At 41.1% G+C, this 18993-nt stretch overlaps 1 protein-coding gene across 6 annotated transcripts in view; it reads right to left on the bottom strand.

Moving 5' to 3' along the window:
- Window positions 1–16289, bottom strand: part of CDK13 (cyclin dependent kinase 13) — a 47242-nt gene extending 30953 nt beyond the window's left edge. For all 6 annotated transcript variants that reach the window (XR_010362410.1, XM_064420195.1, XM_064420174.1 and 3 more), the window contains exons 1-4: window positions 14532–16289; window positions 4323–4928; window positions 899–1066; window positions 485–624 (exon numbers count right to left, since the gene is read on the bottom strand). Coding sequence is in view for 5 of the 6 variants with exons in the window: in XM_064420195.1 (XP_064276265.1) it covers window positions 485–624; window positions 899–1066; window positions 4323–4928; window positions 14532–15730 (2113 nt within the window). In the remaining variant the exon portion in view is untranslated. The remainder of the gene's footprint in view (window positions 1–484; window positions 625–898; window positions 1067–4322; window positions 4929–14531) is intronic.
- Between the last annotated feature and the right edge of the window lie 2704 nt (window positions 16290–18993).

Raw genomic sequence — 18993 nt, forward strand, 5'->3', positions numbered from 1 at the left:
GCAACTCTTCACAGCTGTGTTGCACAGAAGATAATTTTCCTACTATGAACTAGTGACTACTGGAGTACAAACAACCATGAGCAAGTTTTATGCATAGCTTCTTTCATAGTTACATCACTTTACAAACTTCATTACAGTTTGCCAACCTGCCTACTGTGACACTTAGTTTCCCCAGGATATTTAGCCTCTCTTCTTCACTAGTTCAACTTTATACAGACCATCAAAACTCAAAAAATAAGAATTAGAATTTAGGACTACTCAGCTTCATTCAGCCACAGCTTTACAGAGAAATGGCTTTCCAATGCAGCAAACAATAATTTCTGATTTAGACAAATGCTAAACTTAAAACTGAGCACACCAACAACTAAAAACTTCCAAACATAAGAGGGTAGAACACCACAAATTTTACTCAATATAAAACAAAATCCAAAACCATCCTGTTCATTTAAAATTGTAGGATTAAATTTACCTTTTTTTAACTTACCTGTATCTTTATCTCTGGCTTTGTAAACTTGCCCGTAAGTGCCTTCACCAATAATACCAATAATATCAAATTTATCCACACAGCGCTTTCCCCAGTCTATTTCTTTTTCTTTCGTTTCACCATGTCGTGGTCCACATATTCTAGAAAGCAACAAATACTTTTAAGAATACAACTAGTATATCTAGACATTGTCTTAACTTTGAAGACACCCTCAACACTATTTGAGACATTATTAGTTAACTAATATTATTAGTCTTATTATCATTAAGTGGCAATAAACCATGTAGTTTGAGTCAAGCCACATTAATACTAAAAAGGTCAGAAAGCAGAACTCTTTTGACAAGAACATATTTTAAAGAAACTATTATTATTACTACTTGCTTGATAAGCTTTTAAAAAGTTTAATAAACATACTTTGGTCTTCTCTTGCTATGTAACTGAACTGCTGGTTTCTTTTCTTCAGGGCTTTTGGGTACCTCAGCTCCTCCAGGCAACTCAGGTGGAAGTGGCAAGTCTGCAAGCAGATGGCGAAGTTTCTTCTCTGTTTCTTTAACTGACTTCACTGAAAGATTTTCTCTCAAACTATTAAAAAAACCATAATTTTGCTAATAAGTTGAACATAGTAGAACATTTACATAAAAGCAAAACTTATTAGAATTATTTTTTTAAATATATTCTAGACTGTCAATGCACCAACACTGGAAATCTCTGCTTTTAAAATTTGCAGGACTTGGATAAATGACTCACAAATAGCTCTTTGTAAGATGCACAGTTAACAACCACAATTCTACAGAACTGTGAAAGCAGACCTTTCTGGCGAAACCTGAGGTAAGATGACACAAGAAACCTTACCAGGCCAGATTTCTTCTGCCACATAAGTTTCTTCCCAAGCTTATGGCCTAGACTACTAAAAATAGCTCAGGTGCTGCCAGACATCAAAAGTATAGTGGTAAAATCAGTACTCTGACTTCTCATGTAAGAGAGAAGATCTGACTAACCCAGTTCTCTCTAAAATTGGTCATCACAGCTAATGAGCTTCTTGCTTACATTAACACTGCTGGGCATTACAAGGTTGTCGACATCACATCATTTACAAATTCTAATTGCATACATCTGCTGAAACACTCCCAGATTCAACACATTTCTAGTGATCAGCATGCGTATCAAGAGGGAAAAAAAATCAAGACGAAAAAGTGGCAATGATTTTCTGACATGGGTTACTGATACCTGACTGATTTTTAACCAACCATACATAACAGATACTGTTCATCTCTGTCTTGAGAAAAATCCCCAAACACATGTACAGCATCTTTTAACAATTATACAATGACCTTAGAAATGCTCTTACCATTCCAATGGGGAATCATAACTGCTGCAGGATTTTTTTTCTTAAGTACATGGCTCAATTTTACAAGAACTTCTTTTAGTTTAGCTAGATTTGTTCAGCTACTGCATATCCAGTAATTTTAAAGCCATGACCATCTCTAAATTTTTATATAATTACATAATTGTTTCTCTCCTACAGGACACTCACACAGCATTCACTCTTTTAACTTCCATCAGCATATCAATCAAACTTAAGTCATGCTTTGAGGGGACATTTTCCAAGTTAGCTGCATTTGCCAAATGGCACTATTCATCTTTCTCTGTGAATTTTTCTACAACTTCTTACCTGCTTTGCTTCATAGATAAAGCAGGAACTTCTCTCAATGGAAACATATTGCCAACTCACATAATACAGAATGCATACATTTTTTCTTACTTTTCTTGTACCCTTATATATTTCAATACAGCATTCCAGTGTTTTGCATGTGTCTATGCTTCTCTGTGAAAACTGAACACTTTAATGTCTTTTACCACTTCCTAAACTGCCACTGCCCCATTTTAAAGAAGCATCACAAGGAAGCATAGACTGCCCTCGTCACAAATATAATTGCTAACACGCTATAAAGAATAAACCATCTTAGTGCAGTGCATATAACCGTCATGACAATAAAACCTCTTATTTTTAAGTTTATATATTAGTATTTCTCTCATAATTTTTCCCCAAATTTTTCAATATGAGTGAAAGCCTAACATATGAAAGGTTCTGACACAGATTTTAAAAGCAGCACATGAAAATAGAGGCAGCCAAGAGCAGCTTTTTTTCAGGTTTGTTAAATCACACATCATTGATGACCAGGGCAATTTTCCCTTTCAGCTAACCTGAAAGGCTAATGTGTAAAGGGTACAGTAGTAATTTACACTAGTGGTCCCTTATGTCACTTATTTGTGGGTTTATGAGATTCTTACTGAAGGAACCAGACAGTTCTGCATAGCATTGAGCTCAAACTTGCTTTTCTGACACAATTTCCCCACAGCAACTCAGAGCCCAATTTAAATACTTTTCCCCCCCTCTACCATTAAAAACATTTATCTTCTTCCTTTGATGATTTAAGCTTTATCATAACTTATAATTTCTGATGCAAAGTTTATAACACCCTATAGGCAAAACTACGCAAAGCATAAAAGACATTCCATTACTTGTCATTAATCTTTCTAATGCAGCTGTTTGCAAGCAGTAGGCTTTTGGTTTTGAAAGGAGAATGAGCCCAGTGCTAAAAGAACCACTGCTTAATTGTAGCTTAACTCCTTAGTTTAGCTAATTTAAAACAAATGATCCATTAAAATATAACAGTAATAATAATATCAGAAGCAATCATCCAGCTTCAATATGAAATCTCATTTCATGTAGTTGCAATTAATACTGCAATGCCAGTCATATTTAAACTACATAGTTTTCAGTTAAAACAGTAAATCATGCTCACAGTATCAGGATTCTCATTTACCTGGAGAGGACGGCTTTGTCACAAATGTAAATGCAATCATACATTCGCTACATCATCATTACATTTGCTAGATGCTGAAGGGCAAGAAACTATTTCTTTTTTACAACTAAAAAATAATATATAACTGTCTAATACTAAGTTAGGTTGCATTCACTTCCCAAGGCTTCTATGCACCCTTAGTGTTTAATACAAACTTCAATTACTAGCAAACACAAGAGAAACATTTTCACCTCTAGCTAAAAAGTTCTGGCTTACTCGTGAAGTGATTTCTTGCATACATGTGAGAGGCATATAGCACCTTCAGCAAAACAAAAAACCCCCAAACAAACAAACAAAAAACCCCAAAAAACCCAAAAACAAAACCACAAATCACAGCAGAGATTCTCTGGTAGGACTACGAACAGAATTAACGTAGTCTAAATTCATATGACACTTGGACACAGAAATTAAATTCTTCACTACAGACCAATTTTTACACTTCAAAATTAACATAAATGACAAACATAAACCTCACTTCCATTATACATACTCAAAATAAATGACACTAAAATAATGCCCAGCTATAAAACAAGTGTCTTTCAAAGGGAAGAGAATCTTTTCTTCAAACTCCAGCTAAATAATTTTCTCATACTGCAACTGAATTCAACTTTTCCCCAGAAGTATATTTATGTTCACACAAAACTTGAAATCTTGAATCCTTGAATACATCCTTTCATTCACCCCAAAGCTATTATTACCAGCAATTTTTAAAACATTTCTTTAGTATACTTTTTATAGAAAGATTCTTCTTAGACCAAACTCTTCTTTTTTTAAGAACTAAAATTATTTTTAAGATCAAATTCCTCCAGTTCACTAAGTCACCAGTCAAACAGCTGAAGAGCAAGAACAAATTAAATAATGCATTAGCCTCACCTGGCATATAGTTTTGTATTTATTTTCTAAAGGAAATAACAACAACCATTATAAAAAGGAACAAACAATCCCAAAAGCAAATCTCTGTCACAACTCACCTATCAGTTTCTTTATCTTCAGGCAGCGTGGGAGGCAAAGGCAAGGGTGGTAGTGTGGAGGTCGGTAGTGCAACAATTCTGTCCTTCTCCTTGGCTACTACATTGGGTGTACTTGGTTTGCTTTTCTCTTTTACAGGGACCGGTTGCTGCTTCACAACAGTCAATTTATTCTCTTTTACTGCTGCAGGCTTCTGTTTGGTAACTTTGTCTGCAATTAAATTATTTTCTGCTTTTGTTTCAGGAAGCGAGACCTTTGCTTTTGCCTTGTCATTTTTCAGATTTGCACTGCTGGTAGGAGAAGGTGTATGCTCAGTTTTGATTTTCTTCAGGTCCTTAACATTGTTCACTTGAGGTGCGCTTACAGAAGTATCAGTGTTTCCCTTAGTAGGTGTTGAAGTATTGGAAGCTTTTGCACTAGCTTTGGCTGCCTCAGCAGCTCTTGCTTTTTTGTTTTTGTTCAGCTCAGCAGCCAGGCTACTCTTCAGAGTCAATGTACTAGGAGAAATACTTGAATGACGACTTCTGGATCTAGACAATCTGTGTCTGCTACGAGACCTGGAGTGCCTTGATGAATATGGACTTCTGCTTCGAGATTTTGCTGATCTCCTGTTTCAAAAAAGTAAAGATTTACCCAGGTAAAATTAAGTCTAGCTGCTTTCCCAGCACATCTACTTTTTTGACAAATTACATTTTTTAAATCAACTATTATCACCATGCTCATAGAATAAATGGAAGTCTATGAAATAGGAAAGACCATGCATTAAAAAAATAAAATTCTACAGTTAATCAAGATTGTACACATTCCTGTCAGAAAACATTAAAACTCTTATAGGTAGTTTCTCCTCTCAAAGAACTGCAAAACACAACACTTATACAAGGCAAGAAATGTTCTGCTCTCCTCACTGCTTAAGAGATATTTTTCTCCTTAAAGAAAATCTTAACGTACGCAACTTGTATAAACACCTTTAGCATACACAGTACTTGAGAAAAATTCAATTGACTACACAGTCAGAATTCAACAAAATGAAATTAAAATTACACAAGACAAGAGAAATCTAAACAACACTCTTTTTAATTGTAGGAACGTCTGAATTTTCACTTCCATAAATATATATTAATATAAGTCAACTGAGAAAAAAATGGAACACTAAAGAAAAAAAATGGAGTACTAAAGGCTGCAATGTAGTCAACTGAAAGACAATTTTCCTTTTTTGAAATCTAATTGTACAACTTCAAAAAGAACCAAAATAAACAACCTCCCCCACTCCCAAAAATCCCAAATACCCTACATTTGTTACAGCTATTGACAATCAAACATAATCCACAAATGGGCCTAAGCTATAACTGCATCTGAATGCAGACACTAATAGAAAGAAGAAAAAAAAAAAAAAAAACAAAGCAACCACATAGCAATGTTATAAAATAGATTAAAACCCCTACATTTAAGTTATTTTACCATACCAAGAATAATAAGGATATTGATCAGATTTACAAGTATTTTCTTAATTAAAGTATAATGGAAATCTATTTTGCGTATTGTTTGGAGGAAAACACATACTCAGGATTAAAAACACCCAGTATTCATCAGCTGAACAAAGAAAAAAATATCAAGCAATAGCAAAAATAAGACTTTCTGAAGATACAAGAATTTCAGAGTCCAAAAGATAGCACACCAATGTATGATGGTTGCTAAAACAAAAGGAAACAAAAAACCCAGACGAAACCAACAAAAAAAAGTAACCCAATAAATAAACAAAAACAATGCCAACTACAATCCCTCTGATCAGGACTACCCATCCCACACCAAATTTAATTTTACTGACAATTAAATTGATTCAGTCTTAATTATCAACACATCACAATGCTTCAACTGAACAAATCTAGTACCATAATGTTTCTTTTGTGTGCAATATTGACTAATTTCTAAATTTACATTCTCTCCTTTTTGTTACACTCCCAGTATGAGTTCTTATAATGCAAAAACTCTTACCCAATAAAAAGTCACTCAGATAAATCAAAAAGTGGCTGAAACAATGTGTATGCACACTATATAGTACAGCACAAGCTTCAAAATTCTACAGGTGAAATTGATCCAAATGGCTAGAAACTCATGAAGGAAAAAAAATCTAATCCCAGATGAAGGTAACTCTTAGAAACTAGCACAGTCCAATTATATGCCAGGAAGCAGGTTTTATAGGATTTTCTAGCACAGCAGGGTAACAATAACAGATAGCAATTATAATAATCCTGAAAGTTTTTACACCTTAACTGAAAAAAACCTCACAATTCTCTTCTAACAATTTTCAACCAAATGTTTGGTTTACTCAGTAAAGAGATATTAATATTCATGTCAAATAAACACCAAATAAAATCTTCATATTGGGCACACAAATTCCATTGAAAACTCTCTACTTCATTATGAATCCTGTTGCTGAAGTAATGTTTCTCATTATTTTGAAGATCTAAGTACTAAATCCCACAGAATATTTTCAGAGGTTTGGCCAAACAGGAGTAAAACATAAAAGGTACTAAGTTCCATTATACAGAGTTAAAACAATGTACCAGGAAGAAAAAAGGAAAATCTAGAAAATGCACACTTCAAATGCTAGACCAGAGCTCTCTTCACACTGATGTCTCACTTTTGGAGAGGAATTACTGTAGATCTCAAACAGAGGTGTTACTGCTACAGATCTGCACCTGCTCTGGAATCAGTATCATTGCATTTCGCCTGCATCAAGCACAAGCTAATAGACCCCGTTAGTCCTAAACTGACTTCTATAAATGGTGCACCATTTGCAAGGATGTCACTGACCTGTCTTGGAAAAAATTTCCTTGCACATCTTGTTTATAAATCAGCTATTTCAGACTGACTGTCTCCAATTACCTGTAGAACATAACCTCCATCCCAAGTACATCACTGCAACCTGTACTAAATTTAAAATATGCCCTAAAAGTCTCAAAATAAGCCCTATTTCTTTCATAAATATGATACGGGGTTTCTTGTTTGTTTTGATTGATACCTAACAGAGTAATCACATACCTAACACATACAGACATAATTTCACATGCACTGGAAAAGAGAAGTAGCAGCTTAAAACAACACAGTTGGTGAGACCCTGTGCCTGATTCTAAGACTGGTTCTGTTCTACTTTGGCACAAAATAAAACAGGTCCATTTGGCTCACTACTAAGAATAAAATGAAAAAGATCTGTTAAAAAAAATCAGTGACAACTAATTTTATCATCTGATTCAGCTACTATAACTCAGTGAGGAAGAGGCAGTTTTGAAAACCTAGGGCAAAAATAACCTAGACTTCTGTACTTCAAAACCAAATAAGAATTGACAGTGGATTGATGTCTGTACTTTACCAATATTGGTCAAGATAGTTTGGGACATGAACATGAATTTATGCAAGCTCAGCTGTAAAAGACCAAACCCAACCATCATCCATCATGGGTTCCACACTCCACATGACAACTGCACAACTTTTCCATGTCAGAACTGCATTCATGTGGGAGACAGCAGATGTGCATGCACACAAATAGTTAAGTTTCAGTCCCAGTACCTATTACAGCCCTTAATAGTGGATCAAAATGATAGCAGTCTAGTTATGAAATATGCTGACTGATTATAACCTCTGTACTGGTTTAAATTTTCCAAAAACTTTTCATTATTTATGTCAGAAAAAACTACTACGTTACCTATATACAGCACCTTTAGCATCCCGAAAACCTTAGCAAGAATACCTTGGTGTACCTGAACCACTGAGGTAGACCCTAGAGAATTCAGTAAAAGCATTAACCATTAATGCAAAATCATTTTCAACCAAACTGCCAAATCCTGAATTTTAAGTAAAAAGCATATTTGCTGAAGTGCTAGTTATTCAAGTTTATTCAAGTTACAATGATAACACCTGCTGTTTTCATAAGCTTAATAGTCTTTCCAAACACTCAACTATCACTTCCTTCCATCTGTGTAGTTCAGAAGTCCCAAAAGACTAAACAACCTATGTACAAGTTTTCACCTATAACATGGACACGTTTACAAGCTTTCCCTCAAAAGCTTATACAGCAGTCAGAGTGGAAAAATATTGCCTAATACATAACAAAACCAGCCAGCTCACTCTGTTCAGACCTAACATTTGACATAAAAGATGAAGTCACAGAAGCATAGAAATGCACTCACACAACAGCCAGTGTCTTCCAGTTAATAGGACACTGACTACCTAATGAGACCCTGAAAAAACACCAGGAGAGACATCTGAAGTACACAGTCTAAATCTTCCAGCAGGTCTTTATTAAATACGTGTGCATGCAAACACATATATGTAAAATGCCTTTTCTGACATTTGACACCAACTGTTTCAGATGTAGTCAGCAGCCTGTTGTTAACACAGTAAAAAGGAACAAAAGAATGATGGCTGCAACTGTACAGACCTGCACTGCAAAAAGCAAATACATTGAACAACGCAATTCAAATTTCTCTTCCTGAAGTAAGGAGAGATCAGGAAGCTTACTAAACCAAAGGCCACATTTCACTCTCTTAAACTGAAGCACCAGCATGAGCTGTTAACACACGAGGGGAGAGGTTAATAAGAAGCCTAAGTTATTAACAAGGTAACTTTCCTTCGATGCTTCTCCCTGTTTGCACACAGAAGTTCTGCCCCATTTTAAAGTACCTTTGCCACTTAAGCCATCAATAGTGTTCTTTCGCATCTTGAATTTACTTCACACAAGTGCAGATCTCTACAGAGAGGACAACTGCCACACTTCATGACACTTGTAAAATCCTTTCTGAGCCATATACAGGTGTCAGTGTGCTTTTATATATGGAGGGTGATGACAAAAAGAAAACAGAAAATGGATGTGCCTGAAGACTAAGTATGCACAACTAGAATTGAATAGTTGCAAAGGGACATGGAAGAAATTACATTTTAGCTATAGCTATAAAATAAAACCAAGAAACAAGCAAAAAATTTAAGATTTTATCTAAAAACCATATGGGAGAAGAGACAAATTTAAAGAAATTGATAGAGTAAGAAAGCACTACTAAGGAAGCTACCCTGAAACCAAAACTCCACTTTTCAGGCCAAGAAAAATAGTGCCCTCAAAGATGGAGAGGGGAAAAAAAAAGACTGGTTTAGGTATCACAGTTCTTTCTTTTTAATTTTTTGGTTTTGCCTAGTACCCAGCATTTCATAAAACAAACAGTCATTGCTTCTCCACTTCATACAATGTACTTAGTCACTTTAGAAAAAACTACTTCAGAGAGGAAAACCTTTTGAATTGCAGGTTTCAAAACTGTTACAATCTTTCTCCTCCCTGACAGGCAACATTTTATTGCGCTTCATTGGATCACTAATAAATTTACTGATTATTTAACAAAGACAAAAGTCTACTGAAATAATACCCCTTACATTCTCAAGCAGAAAATTAAAGAATTCCAAATAGTAGCTTAGAGTGCTATCTTTTACTGTCTTGATATCTGAAACCAGAGAGGAAAGAAAATCTACGTCAGATTTCCAGGAATACATTCATTCACCTTACAAGGTTTCTTGACATGCTACTTTTCTAGGTGTTTCTTTCCGTCACCTTTCAGTACCCGCTTAATACAAAAAAAGTTACATTTTATGGACAAATCAGAAGGACAATGTCTTTTCATGTTTCTAAACTTGAAAACCTCTTTTCTTAACTGCTTTAAGAACAAGCTTAATCCATCATGCTGGTGGCCAGTTACATTACCTAAGTGCAAACAATTTTGTAGTTGAAATATATAAGGGCCTGTGAGCTGAACAAGGGAACCAACTTTGTCAGTAACTTTTAACAATGCATAACACAAAGGGATTTATGAGAGCATGAAGGCAAAACCAAGAAACCTAGCAGTCCAAAGGAGGTTAAAACAATGACTGTTGCCCAGCTCTTTCTTTAATCCACAGGTAATGCTGGACTACTGACTAAACACTGCCATCCTTCCCTGCACAGTAAGTGTATTTGAGAAGAGAGACCTAATTTAATCAACTGGCTTCACAACAGACTAAGACATTTACAATCCGATAACATAAACCATCCTGACAAAACATTTTAGCTCATAATATAGCTTTTCCATGTTGGTCTAGCAGGCAAACATATAGTTCACTTCTGTGTAGCTCTGCAACCAACCTCCTACTCAGCTGCTTTGTGTACAATGACTACATAACCTGCCTTATTGATTCAAACTAAATGCAAGTCTTTAAAAGGGTCTCTAATACATACTGGAAAACTCTGAGCTAGGCTTTTATTTGTTTCTTGAACCTGCTTTAAACCCTCTATTTTCATATGAGAACTAAGTCTACAAAGAAATCAACCAGCAAAAGGGCAAGTCAACTCAAAATCTGTGTTCAAACACATCTGAAGTTAATTTTTTAAAATGAAATTCTTTTTCTCAAACAAGGAAAGAAGCAGCAGGAACACGGAAAAAGGAAAGGCACACGAGCAAAAGGCAAAGGCCAGCAATTTGCACTGGAAAAAATAGCTACTTGAAACAGCGAAAACCTAGAGCGGTCCATTTTAAACACAGTTTTACTAATCAAAATTAGAGAGCTTTAAATTATATTTCAAAAAAATCAATTTTTACTAATCAACGTGGGGAGGGAAATCAAACTCTCTCTTAATCCTTTAAATTCAAAAACAGAAGAATTACAGGAATTAAAATCATTTTCATATCAGTGTATGGCACCACAGCTTCTCCATTTACTAGCTGAGTATGTATTTTACTGTTTTCCCTACAGTTTTTGTGATTTTGCACATAAATGACCCATATTCTACAGAGCCTCACTACTACAGACTAGCTACCAATACAGACTGAGACTACTCTAGTGCCAAAGTAAAAATAAATCTTGTATCTTTCCTATAAGCAACATCAATGCACATAGTAGTACTACGCTAGTAGTGCCCCACCCACTTACTTTTATCTAAGCAGATGGGTAGGTGTATCCAAATTTGGGAAAATGCAATTACTCATCTATACTGCTATCTGATTTAAATGTGTGATCACATAACATATGACCAGACTCAAGTTACAAAAAGTTCTCTGGAAACTAGTTTAGCATGAAATTGTAGGAAGCAAGAGACTGTGTTCTGCTTCTTTTGTAAACCATGGGGTTTGGCTGAGAATTTTTTATTTAATCTTATCATTCTACCAGCAGAGAAACAAATACCTCATACTTTTGGAAGAATTTCCATTTTGAAAATATGCATGTGCTACGTTAGAACTGCTGTGTTACCCTATCCACAAGAAAATAAGAGTAATACAAATCCACCAGCAACAAGTAAAGAAGTTTTGTCCAACAAGTGAATACAGCTCAATCAGTTTATCCAAAACACAAACTTTCACTGCTATTACAATGGAAAAAGCAGTTAGTCTATAATTTAAAGAGTAATCACCAACTATGGAACACATATCCAGTGTCTTTGCTTCTCCTTAGAACCCACAGCCAAACAACATCACCTAAAACCAGCTAAGTCAGTACTGCAATTCAAACCTCACAGCAACAACGCACTGCTGCTGCTTCAAACTAGCAAAGCTGACTTCACTTGTTTCTCTTCAGCTGTTTACTAGAAGTTTCTCCCTAAGCAGCTCAGACACCTAGATTAAAAAAATCACCACTAAACACACAGGCTTTCTAAGCATGCTAGAAATGCTTCGCAATAATTTTCTACATACCAAAAGAACTGAGTAATTCACTTAACATTTGAGAAGACACATATATGAGACATAAAACGAAATGAGCAAAAAGATTTGCAGGCTGAAATACCCAGTCACATAAACAGTCTCTGATGTCTGGTCATCATTACAGCTGGATACTAACCCAGAATTAAGCCTTTAAATCATCCAGACGAAGAACACAGGTGCTGTAAGAAGGTGTTGCCTTCATAAAACTGTAATATTCTATCAAGTCTAAGGCCACTGTATCATTATCAAACAGGACAGCAAAATGTTCAGCATTTTGGTTGTAGCACTACAGAGTCAAGCAAAAGTGATTATTACATAGTTTTCAATGGTTTAAAAAAAAAAAAGTATAAACCCCTACCTTTCCATTTCCCTGCTGCCGTTGCAATATACATTATGATCAATAGCTGTGTGGAAGAAACCACTGGCTTTCATTTCTCCACAAACATTATCAACAATTTATCTTCACACTTTAGGTTTCTTTTGTTTTGTCACTTTCTATGAAAGTGACATTTTTGCAGTAAATGACCCATTAGGACAGACCTCTCTTTCTACATATAGAAATCCCTCCTTTTCAGTCAGCCATTCCAATTCCTCTCCCGAACACCTGACAGTCTGCATTTGTCTGTAAGCAGTTAAAAACTGAACACAAATTACAATTCAACTGGAGGGAGGAAGAAAGGCAGGAAGTCACAAAGCCAACTTCTAGAAACAGATCTGCAGGCTCAAGAAAGCCTTACTCACTGCAGAGTGAATACCAAAACCAGGAGATTTAAACTTTTGTGCTTCCAATCACAGGCCACTACCAATAGAAAAAGAACACTACTACAAAACTCTACTATAGCCCAATTAGTCAGTATATATAGAACCCTGAACTTAACTGGGCTGTTAATCTGGCTACTCCTAAATGCAAACCTCAAATGCATAATTCTGTGCATCATTCTTATTCCAGGATATAAGCAACTACAGAAAATAATCTAATTCCTAGGGCGTTTAAATCAACCTATGCACATAATATTCCTGTTATGCTATTATTCAAATAATTTTGAAAGTGTATTTTAACCACTTGTAACACTCTCACAGAAGAACAGCATGATGTTTTCAGAGCAATTACAGTGTTTTCTTCATTAAGCACCCTACTGCTTACAAAATTATTCCATGCAACCACACCTTCAGACAATCGTTATTCTTATCCCACGGCACTTTGGCTCTATCTCTCTGAACAAAGTAGGACACAGCTCTGTTACTTTGCTCTTTAAACAGCATCTGATGCACACCCAGGACAGCAGACTCTACCAAGAGCCCAGTGAAACACAGAACAGTTTTATCACTTTCCCTGGATATACTACAGCACACCCCAAATGGTAATCAACACAAAGTGCTTATTAAAAACACCAGAGAACAGTTCTCCGACAGCCCACCAGGTAATGCCTTGTAAACAAAACTCTTGCCAGCAGAACAACACATTGCTGGATACCTTTAAAACCAAAGTCCAGACATGAATTTAAGCAGGTCTACAAACAACGAGGCAACTATGTGCAACGAGTAAGATTCCAATATAGGAAATAAAAATCTTCAGTTATAAACACATACTAAGGAAATATGTCTAAATTTCCAGTGTACTTTTCTGCAGGTTAAAATATTGTGAAGAGCCTTAATTCCACAACACAGTTTGCATCTGCTTAGAAAGATACATCCCACACTTCTCTCCACATAAAATTCAAAAACTCATGCAATGCTGACCTTTACAACCTGAGTTCCCACTAATACTGAAAAAAAATTATCTGCAAGCATGCATTAATTATATACACGTGCATAACCTTACCAGGCAAAGAGTTTATGTTTTTCATAGCTTATGTAAAGTACAAGACAATTTATCAAAACATGACACTGACTCAACTTCCTAGCAAAACAGAAAGCCCAAGTCCTTCTATAGACCTCTAAAAAGAACAAGAAAACACTTGCAAACACAAATTGCCTGTCAGCTGATTTTCCCTTTAGATTAGCAGAAATTAAATCAAACCCAGATATATTCGATATGCATCCTATTTCATCCAAGAACAGAATACATAAAAATGTACCAGGACGTCTATACTTTGCCAGCAAAGATTTAAAAATCAAAATTGGTCCTTTAGGAAACCTGTCCTCAAAGGAGCATCTTACTTCAGTCACTCTCATTTGAAAACGTTCTCATACCCTTTAACATTTAAAAGCCTTTTTCCAGACAGGTGATCTCCCACGGAGAGAAACTAGCCACGGAAGTGTTACAGGCATCCCCATCTCCCGTTCTCCCAAAGAGACAGGACAGGAATATCTTTGTACTTCTCCCTCTCCCCTGCCCCTCACCCCAGCTTTCTGGCAGCAAAAGGGCAAGAAGAAGGGATTGCTGCTGGATGCAAACCTCTCTGGCCTCTCCTGCATTCCTGACCCAGTCATTACTCCCCTCCTCCATGGAGTGGGCCCCCGATCCCATTCTGCCTTTGCCCTCGGGCCCGGACTTACCGGATAACGGGGCTGTAGGGGCTTCGAGACCGACGCCAGCTGCTGTAGGGGCTGGGCGACACATCCCCGCCGCGCTCGTAGGAGCTGTGCCGGCTGTAGCTGGGGGATCGGCGTCGGCTGTAGGGGCTGAGTGGTGAGCGGGCGCCCACCGGGCTGAGCGACTTGCGGCTGCGTTGGCTCTGCGAGGAGCGGTGCAGAGGAGGACTGTCATCCCGGCCGGGGCTGGGCGACGAGCGCTGCCGCCGGTACGCCTTGGGCTCGAGCTTGTCGTCCCGGTAAGCTTTCGGAGGGTCCTTGTACGCTGACGGTGGCTCTTTAGCCGCTTTAGTCCGGCTCCGGTGCGATTTGCTCTCCCGGTCCTTTCTACTGCTGCTGGGCGAGGGGAGGGAGCCCTTCCTGCGGCCGTCGCTGCCACCGCCGCTGCTGCTGCTCTTGAGTCCCTCCCGGTCTTGACTCCCAGTGTGGTTGTGGCGGCTGCGGGATTTGGAGGACGAAGAGGGCTCGGATGCCCCGCGGCCCGGTGCCGCCGTCCCCTCCTGCTGCGCCTTTTCTTCTCCCCGTCGGCGATGCTCTCGGTGCCGCTCCTTGGAGCGCCCACTGCTGCCGCGGCGCTCCCGGCGGGACCGGCCGCTTCGCTCCGCCTCGCCCCGCTGCCGCTGGGTCCCACCGCCCGAAGAAGAGCCCGGGCTACCCCCACCGCTGCCCCCGCCGGCCGCGCCGCTGCCCAACAGTCCCTCGGACTGAGAGCTCACGTCGTCGTATTCCTCCACCAACGTGCTCAACCCGCCGCTACCGCGCCGCTTCTCCGCTTCCTGGGTGCCCCCGCCGCCGCCGCCGCGGCCCCGACGCCGCTTGTGCCGGGAGCCCGAGCGCCGCTTGCCTCGCGGCCGCTTCCGCTCCCCGCCATCCCCACAACAGGAGGAGGCGCCGGTGGCCGCCAGGAAGAGCAGGGACTGTGGCGGCAGCGGCGGCTGCAGCAGCGGGGGCTGCAGAAGCGGCGGCTGCAACAACGGGAACAGCAGCGGGTGCGGGGCCGGCGGCGGCGGCGGCTGCGGCTGGGCCGCGAAGCGCTTCCGTCTCCGGTGGTGCAGCCGCTTCTTGTCGGCCGCCGCCTCCACCGCCGTGCTGCCGCCACCGCCGCTGCCCCAGCCCCGGCTGCCCCCGCTCCCGCCGGCCGCCGCGTCCGAGGTGCTCGGCATCGAGCTCGCTCACGGCCGAGGGCGCGGCCCAGGGAACCCGCCGCCACCGTCGCGCTCAGGGCGCCATGGGGAGCCGGCGGCGCCGCGCACACGTACCGGGACGGACACCCGCGGGTCGCGCCGGGGCCTCGCTCGCTCCCGCACCGCCCGCCTCACATGGGGCCGCACCAATACATACGGGGTCGGGCTGAGGCCGGGGCTGGGCGCGCTGCCCGATGCGGCGGAGCGGCACCGGCAGCGTCCCACAGGCCGGCGCGGCCTCTCCCGCAAAACGGAAGTGTCTCCTGGCGGCGGCGGCTCCTCCTCACTTCATTCTGGGCCGCGGCGCCGCCGCGCAGGGACACGGGCACGGGGCGCGGGCCTCTTCTACTTCTTCCCTCAGCCGCTCCCGGCAGGGCGGCTGGGTCAGGCCGGGCCGGGGCGCCTCCGGGCGAAGTATCCGGGGCCCTCCGCGGCTCGGCTCCCGGTTCTCCTGCCCGGCGGGTCCGCACGTATCGGGGCCGCTCCCGCGCCGCCGGTGCCCGGGAGCGCTCTCGCGGCCCCTGCGCCGCCTCGCGCGGGTGACACACGCACCGGGGGGGGACACGGACACGGCCCGGCGGAGCGCAGCGCATGCGCGGCCCCCAAGCGGGCGGGGGAGGGGGAACGCGCCCCGCCAATCGGGCGCGGCGCCGCCGCCTTCGCCCGCATGCCCGAGAGCCGCCCGCTCTCGCGAGACTTCACCCGGCCCTTCCCCCCGTCCCCGGCGCCTCTCGCGGTAACTGCTCCTCTCGCGGTAACTGCGGCTCGGGTCCCGCAGGCGGGGACGGTTGCCTGCCAGGGGACCAAAGATGGCGCCCGGCGAGGTTTGGGCAGCGAGAGCGGGCCCCGACCTGGAGGTGCGCCCTCCTCGTCTCTCTGCCTGTGCTCTGTGGAGACAACGGGCAGAAACCGATGCACAGGAAGTTCCACCTGAATATGAGGAAGAAGATTTTTACTGTGTGGGGACCGAGCACCAAAATAAGCTGCCCAGAGAGGGTGTGGAGTGTCCCTCACTGGAGGTGGCCCCGAGCCGTCTGGACGCATTCCTGTGTCATGTGCTCTGGGATGACCCCACTTGTGCAGGGAGGTTGGACCAGGTGACCCGCTGTAGTACCTGCCCACCTCACCCGTTCTGTGAGCTGCAGCAGGCTCTGGGAGGTGCGGTAGGAAAATCGCCGGTTCCCAGATGGTTTTCCCTGCTGTTATTGTATATGGACCTTGGTTAACGACTGGAGGGCGTGAGAGAAAACCTCTTCGGATAAAACGCTTGTATTACTCTTTTGAAAGAGTGAAGCCCCTTCTCTGCTTCATGGAAAGTACTTTTTTAAAACTGTCTTACACTAGTGAAACTAATTACAATTTAGGAAACTTTGGCTATTTTAAGTTTCCCTCCAAACCTTCCGATTTAAAAGCAGAATCTATTGTCTTTCCTTAGGGATGTAATAGTTTTCTGGCCACCTTACTGTCTGATTGTTGTTAGCTAGCTTATATACACACTGGTTACATTTGTTTGTAAAACACACAAAGACCAAAACAAAGGAACCCACCTGTTTTTCAATGTTGTATTTCAGCTCCTTAAAATCACTCTTTGTTCTCATTTTCTAAACCCAAATAAAAATATTCTGTCTGTCCAGGTGCCGTGTGTCATCTGCTGTCCAGCAAATCTTTTCACAAGTGTGTTCAGTAATTCATCTTTCACCTCTCTGTTCCAGCTCACATTTCTTCCAAACGTCATCAAAGCATTCATTACATATTTCTCTAGTTGTACACACACACACAGACAGAGGCACCTGCACTTTCCTTCAGGCTTCCTCTTAAGGTGTGAATTACTTGGAGAACAACCAAGTTGCTTGTTTTCTGTTTTCTAACGATGTGCCATAGGATGGTGAAGGAAAAAGCCTGATGTGCTGACCCACCTGCCGTTTCAGGAGAGATGGGCCCTGTCCTAGAAAGATTACTCTAAGGTAGGCAGTGACTGCATTCATACTTTGTGAAATTGCAGGTTTTTATCAGCATGCTCTGCCTTGTGGAAATACTGTGCATCTCCCTGCTGTTGGGGAATAGCTTATCTTTCCATAGTGGTCTGGAGACTGCTCTCAGCTTTGCTGACATCTTTTTCTGCTTACCTTGTATGTGAATATTCAGCAACTATGAAGAGGTTCTCCACGACTGTTGCAGCGCACTCAGCAAAGCCAGTGTGCTGTCAGGCCTCTAGCACATTGGGAAAAAAAAAAAAAAAAAAAACAAAAACAAAACCCAGAAAGCCAACAACCCTACATCACAGAGCAGCTGTAGAAACTGTCGATAATTACGCAGGGCAGATCTGGACAAAGCAACACAGGATGCAATTTGTAATTTATTACCGGGCATTTCTGGATGAGGGATATGTTATTTGAAAGAGCTGTGTCATTAGCAGTAGAGTGCTGGTGTTTCTGCATCTGGAGCAAACCTCATGACTTGTCAGAGAAGCTTAACTAGAAGCTAAGCTGCTAATGACAGCAAGTTTGCTCTTCCTGGAAATGAGCTACACCAGGTTGTAGGGGGATGTGCCAACAGCAATCATGTCAGCTGTCAGCTGACAGGTGATGGCAGCATAGGATTTGACAGTGGAAACCTGTCTATAGATTCCTGACATGACAAAGCAGACCTGGAACAGATTCCTTCCAGAGAATAAAATCCTCCAGAAGCATTGAAGACATTGATGGCGTAGTGCCAGTTGTTGGATTCACAAAGAGCCAGAAAATTCAAGATGCATTACAGCTTATTTCCACAAGGCTTAGTGTGGAACAGCAAATACTAGGGAGAGCAGTTCCACATTAGATTTTGGCAGTGGCACCTGCAATGGTGTGAGAACCAGTACTCTCTAAAGATGGTTGTTCCACAACAAACTGAAACGTTGTGCCATAGGAACGTTGGTTGCAGGGATCTCATATCTTGCAAGGTATTACTATATGGTCAGCACGTGAAAACAGTGGTAAACACTAGAGAAAAACACACCTGGACAGTTGCAGCCAAAATACTATCATCTCCAAAAGTATTTTCATGCCAGCTCTAGAAACTGAGCCTTTGGAAAAGCACTTCCCTACCAAGCATCCCATGGACGAAACTTGAACTAACACTTAGGTTATTCAATTGCATTTAAAAAAAAAAAATAAAATAAAACAACAACCAAAAAAAACCCCCTCAATTCATATTCTGTTTTTCATTCAATTATTTTGTTGTATCTGCACATTAACACATTA

Source organism: Passer domesticus, chromosome 1 (genome assembly GCF_036417665.1).
Source record: "Passer domesticus isolate bPasDom1 chromosome 1, bPasDom1.hap1, whole genome shotgun sequence".
Taxonomy (NCBI): Eukaryota; Metazoa; Chordata; class Aves; order Passeriformes; family Passeridae; genus Passer; species Passer domesticus.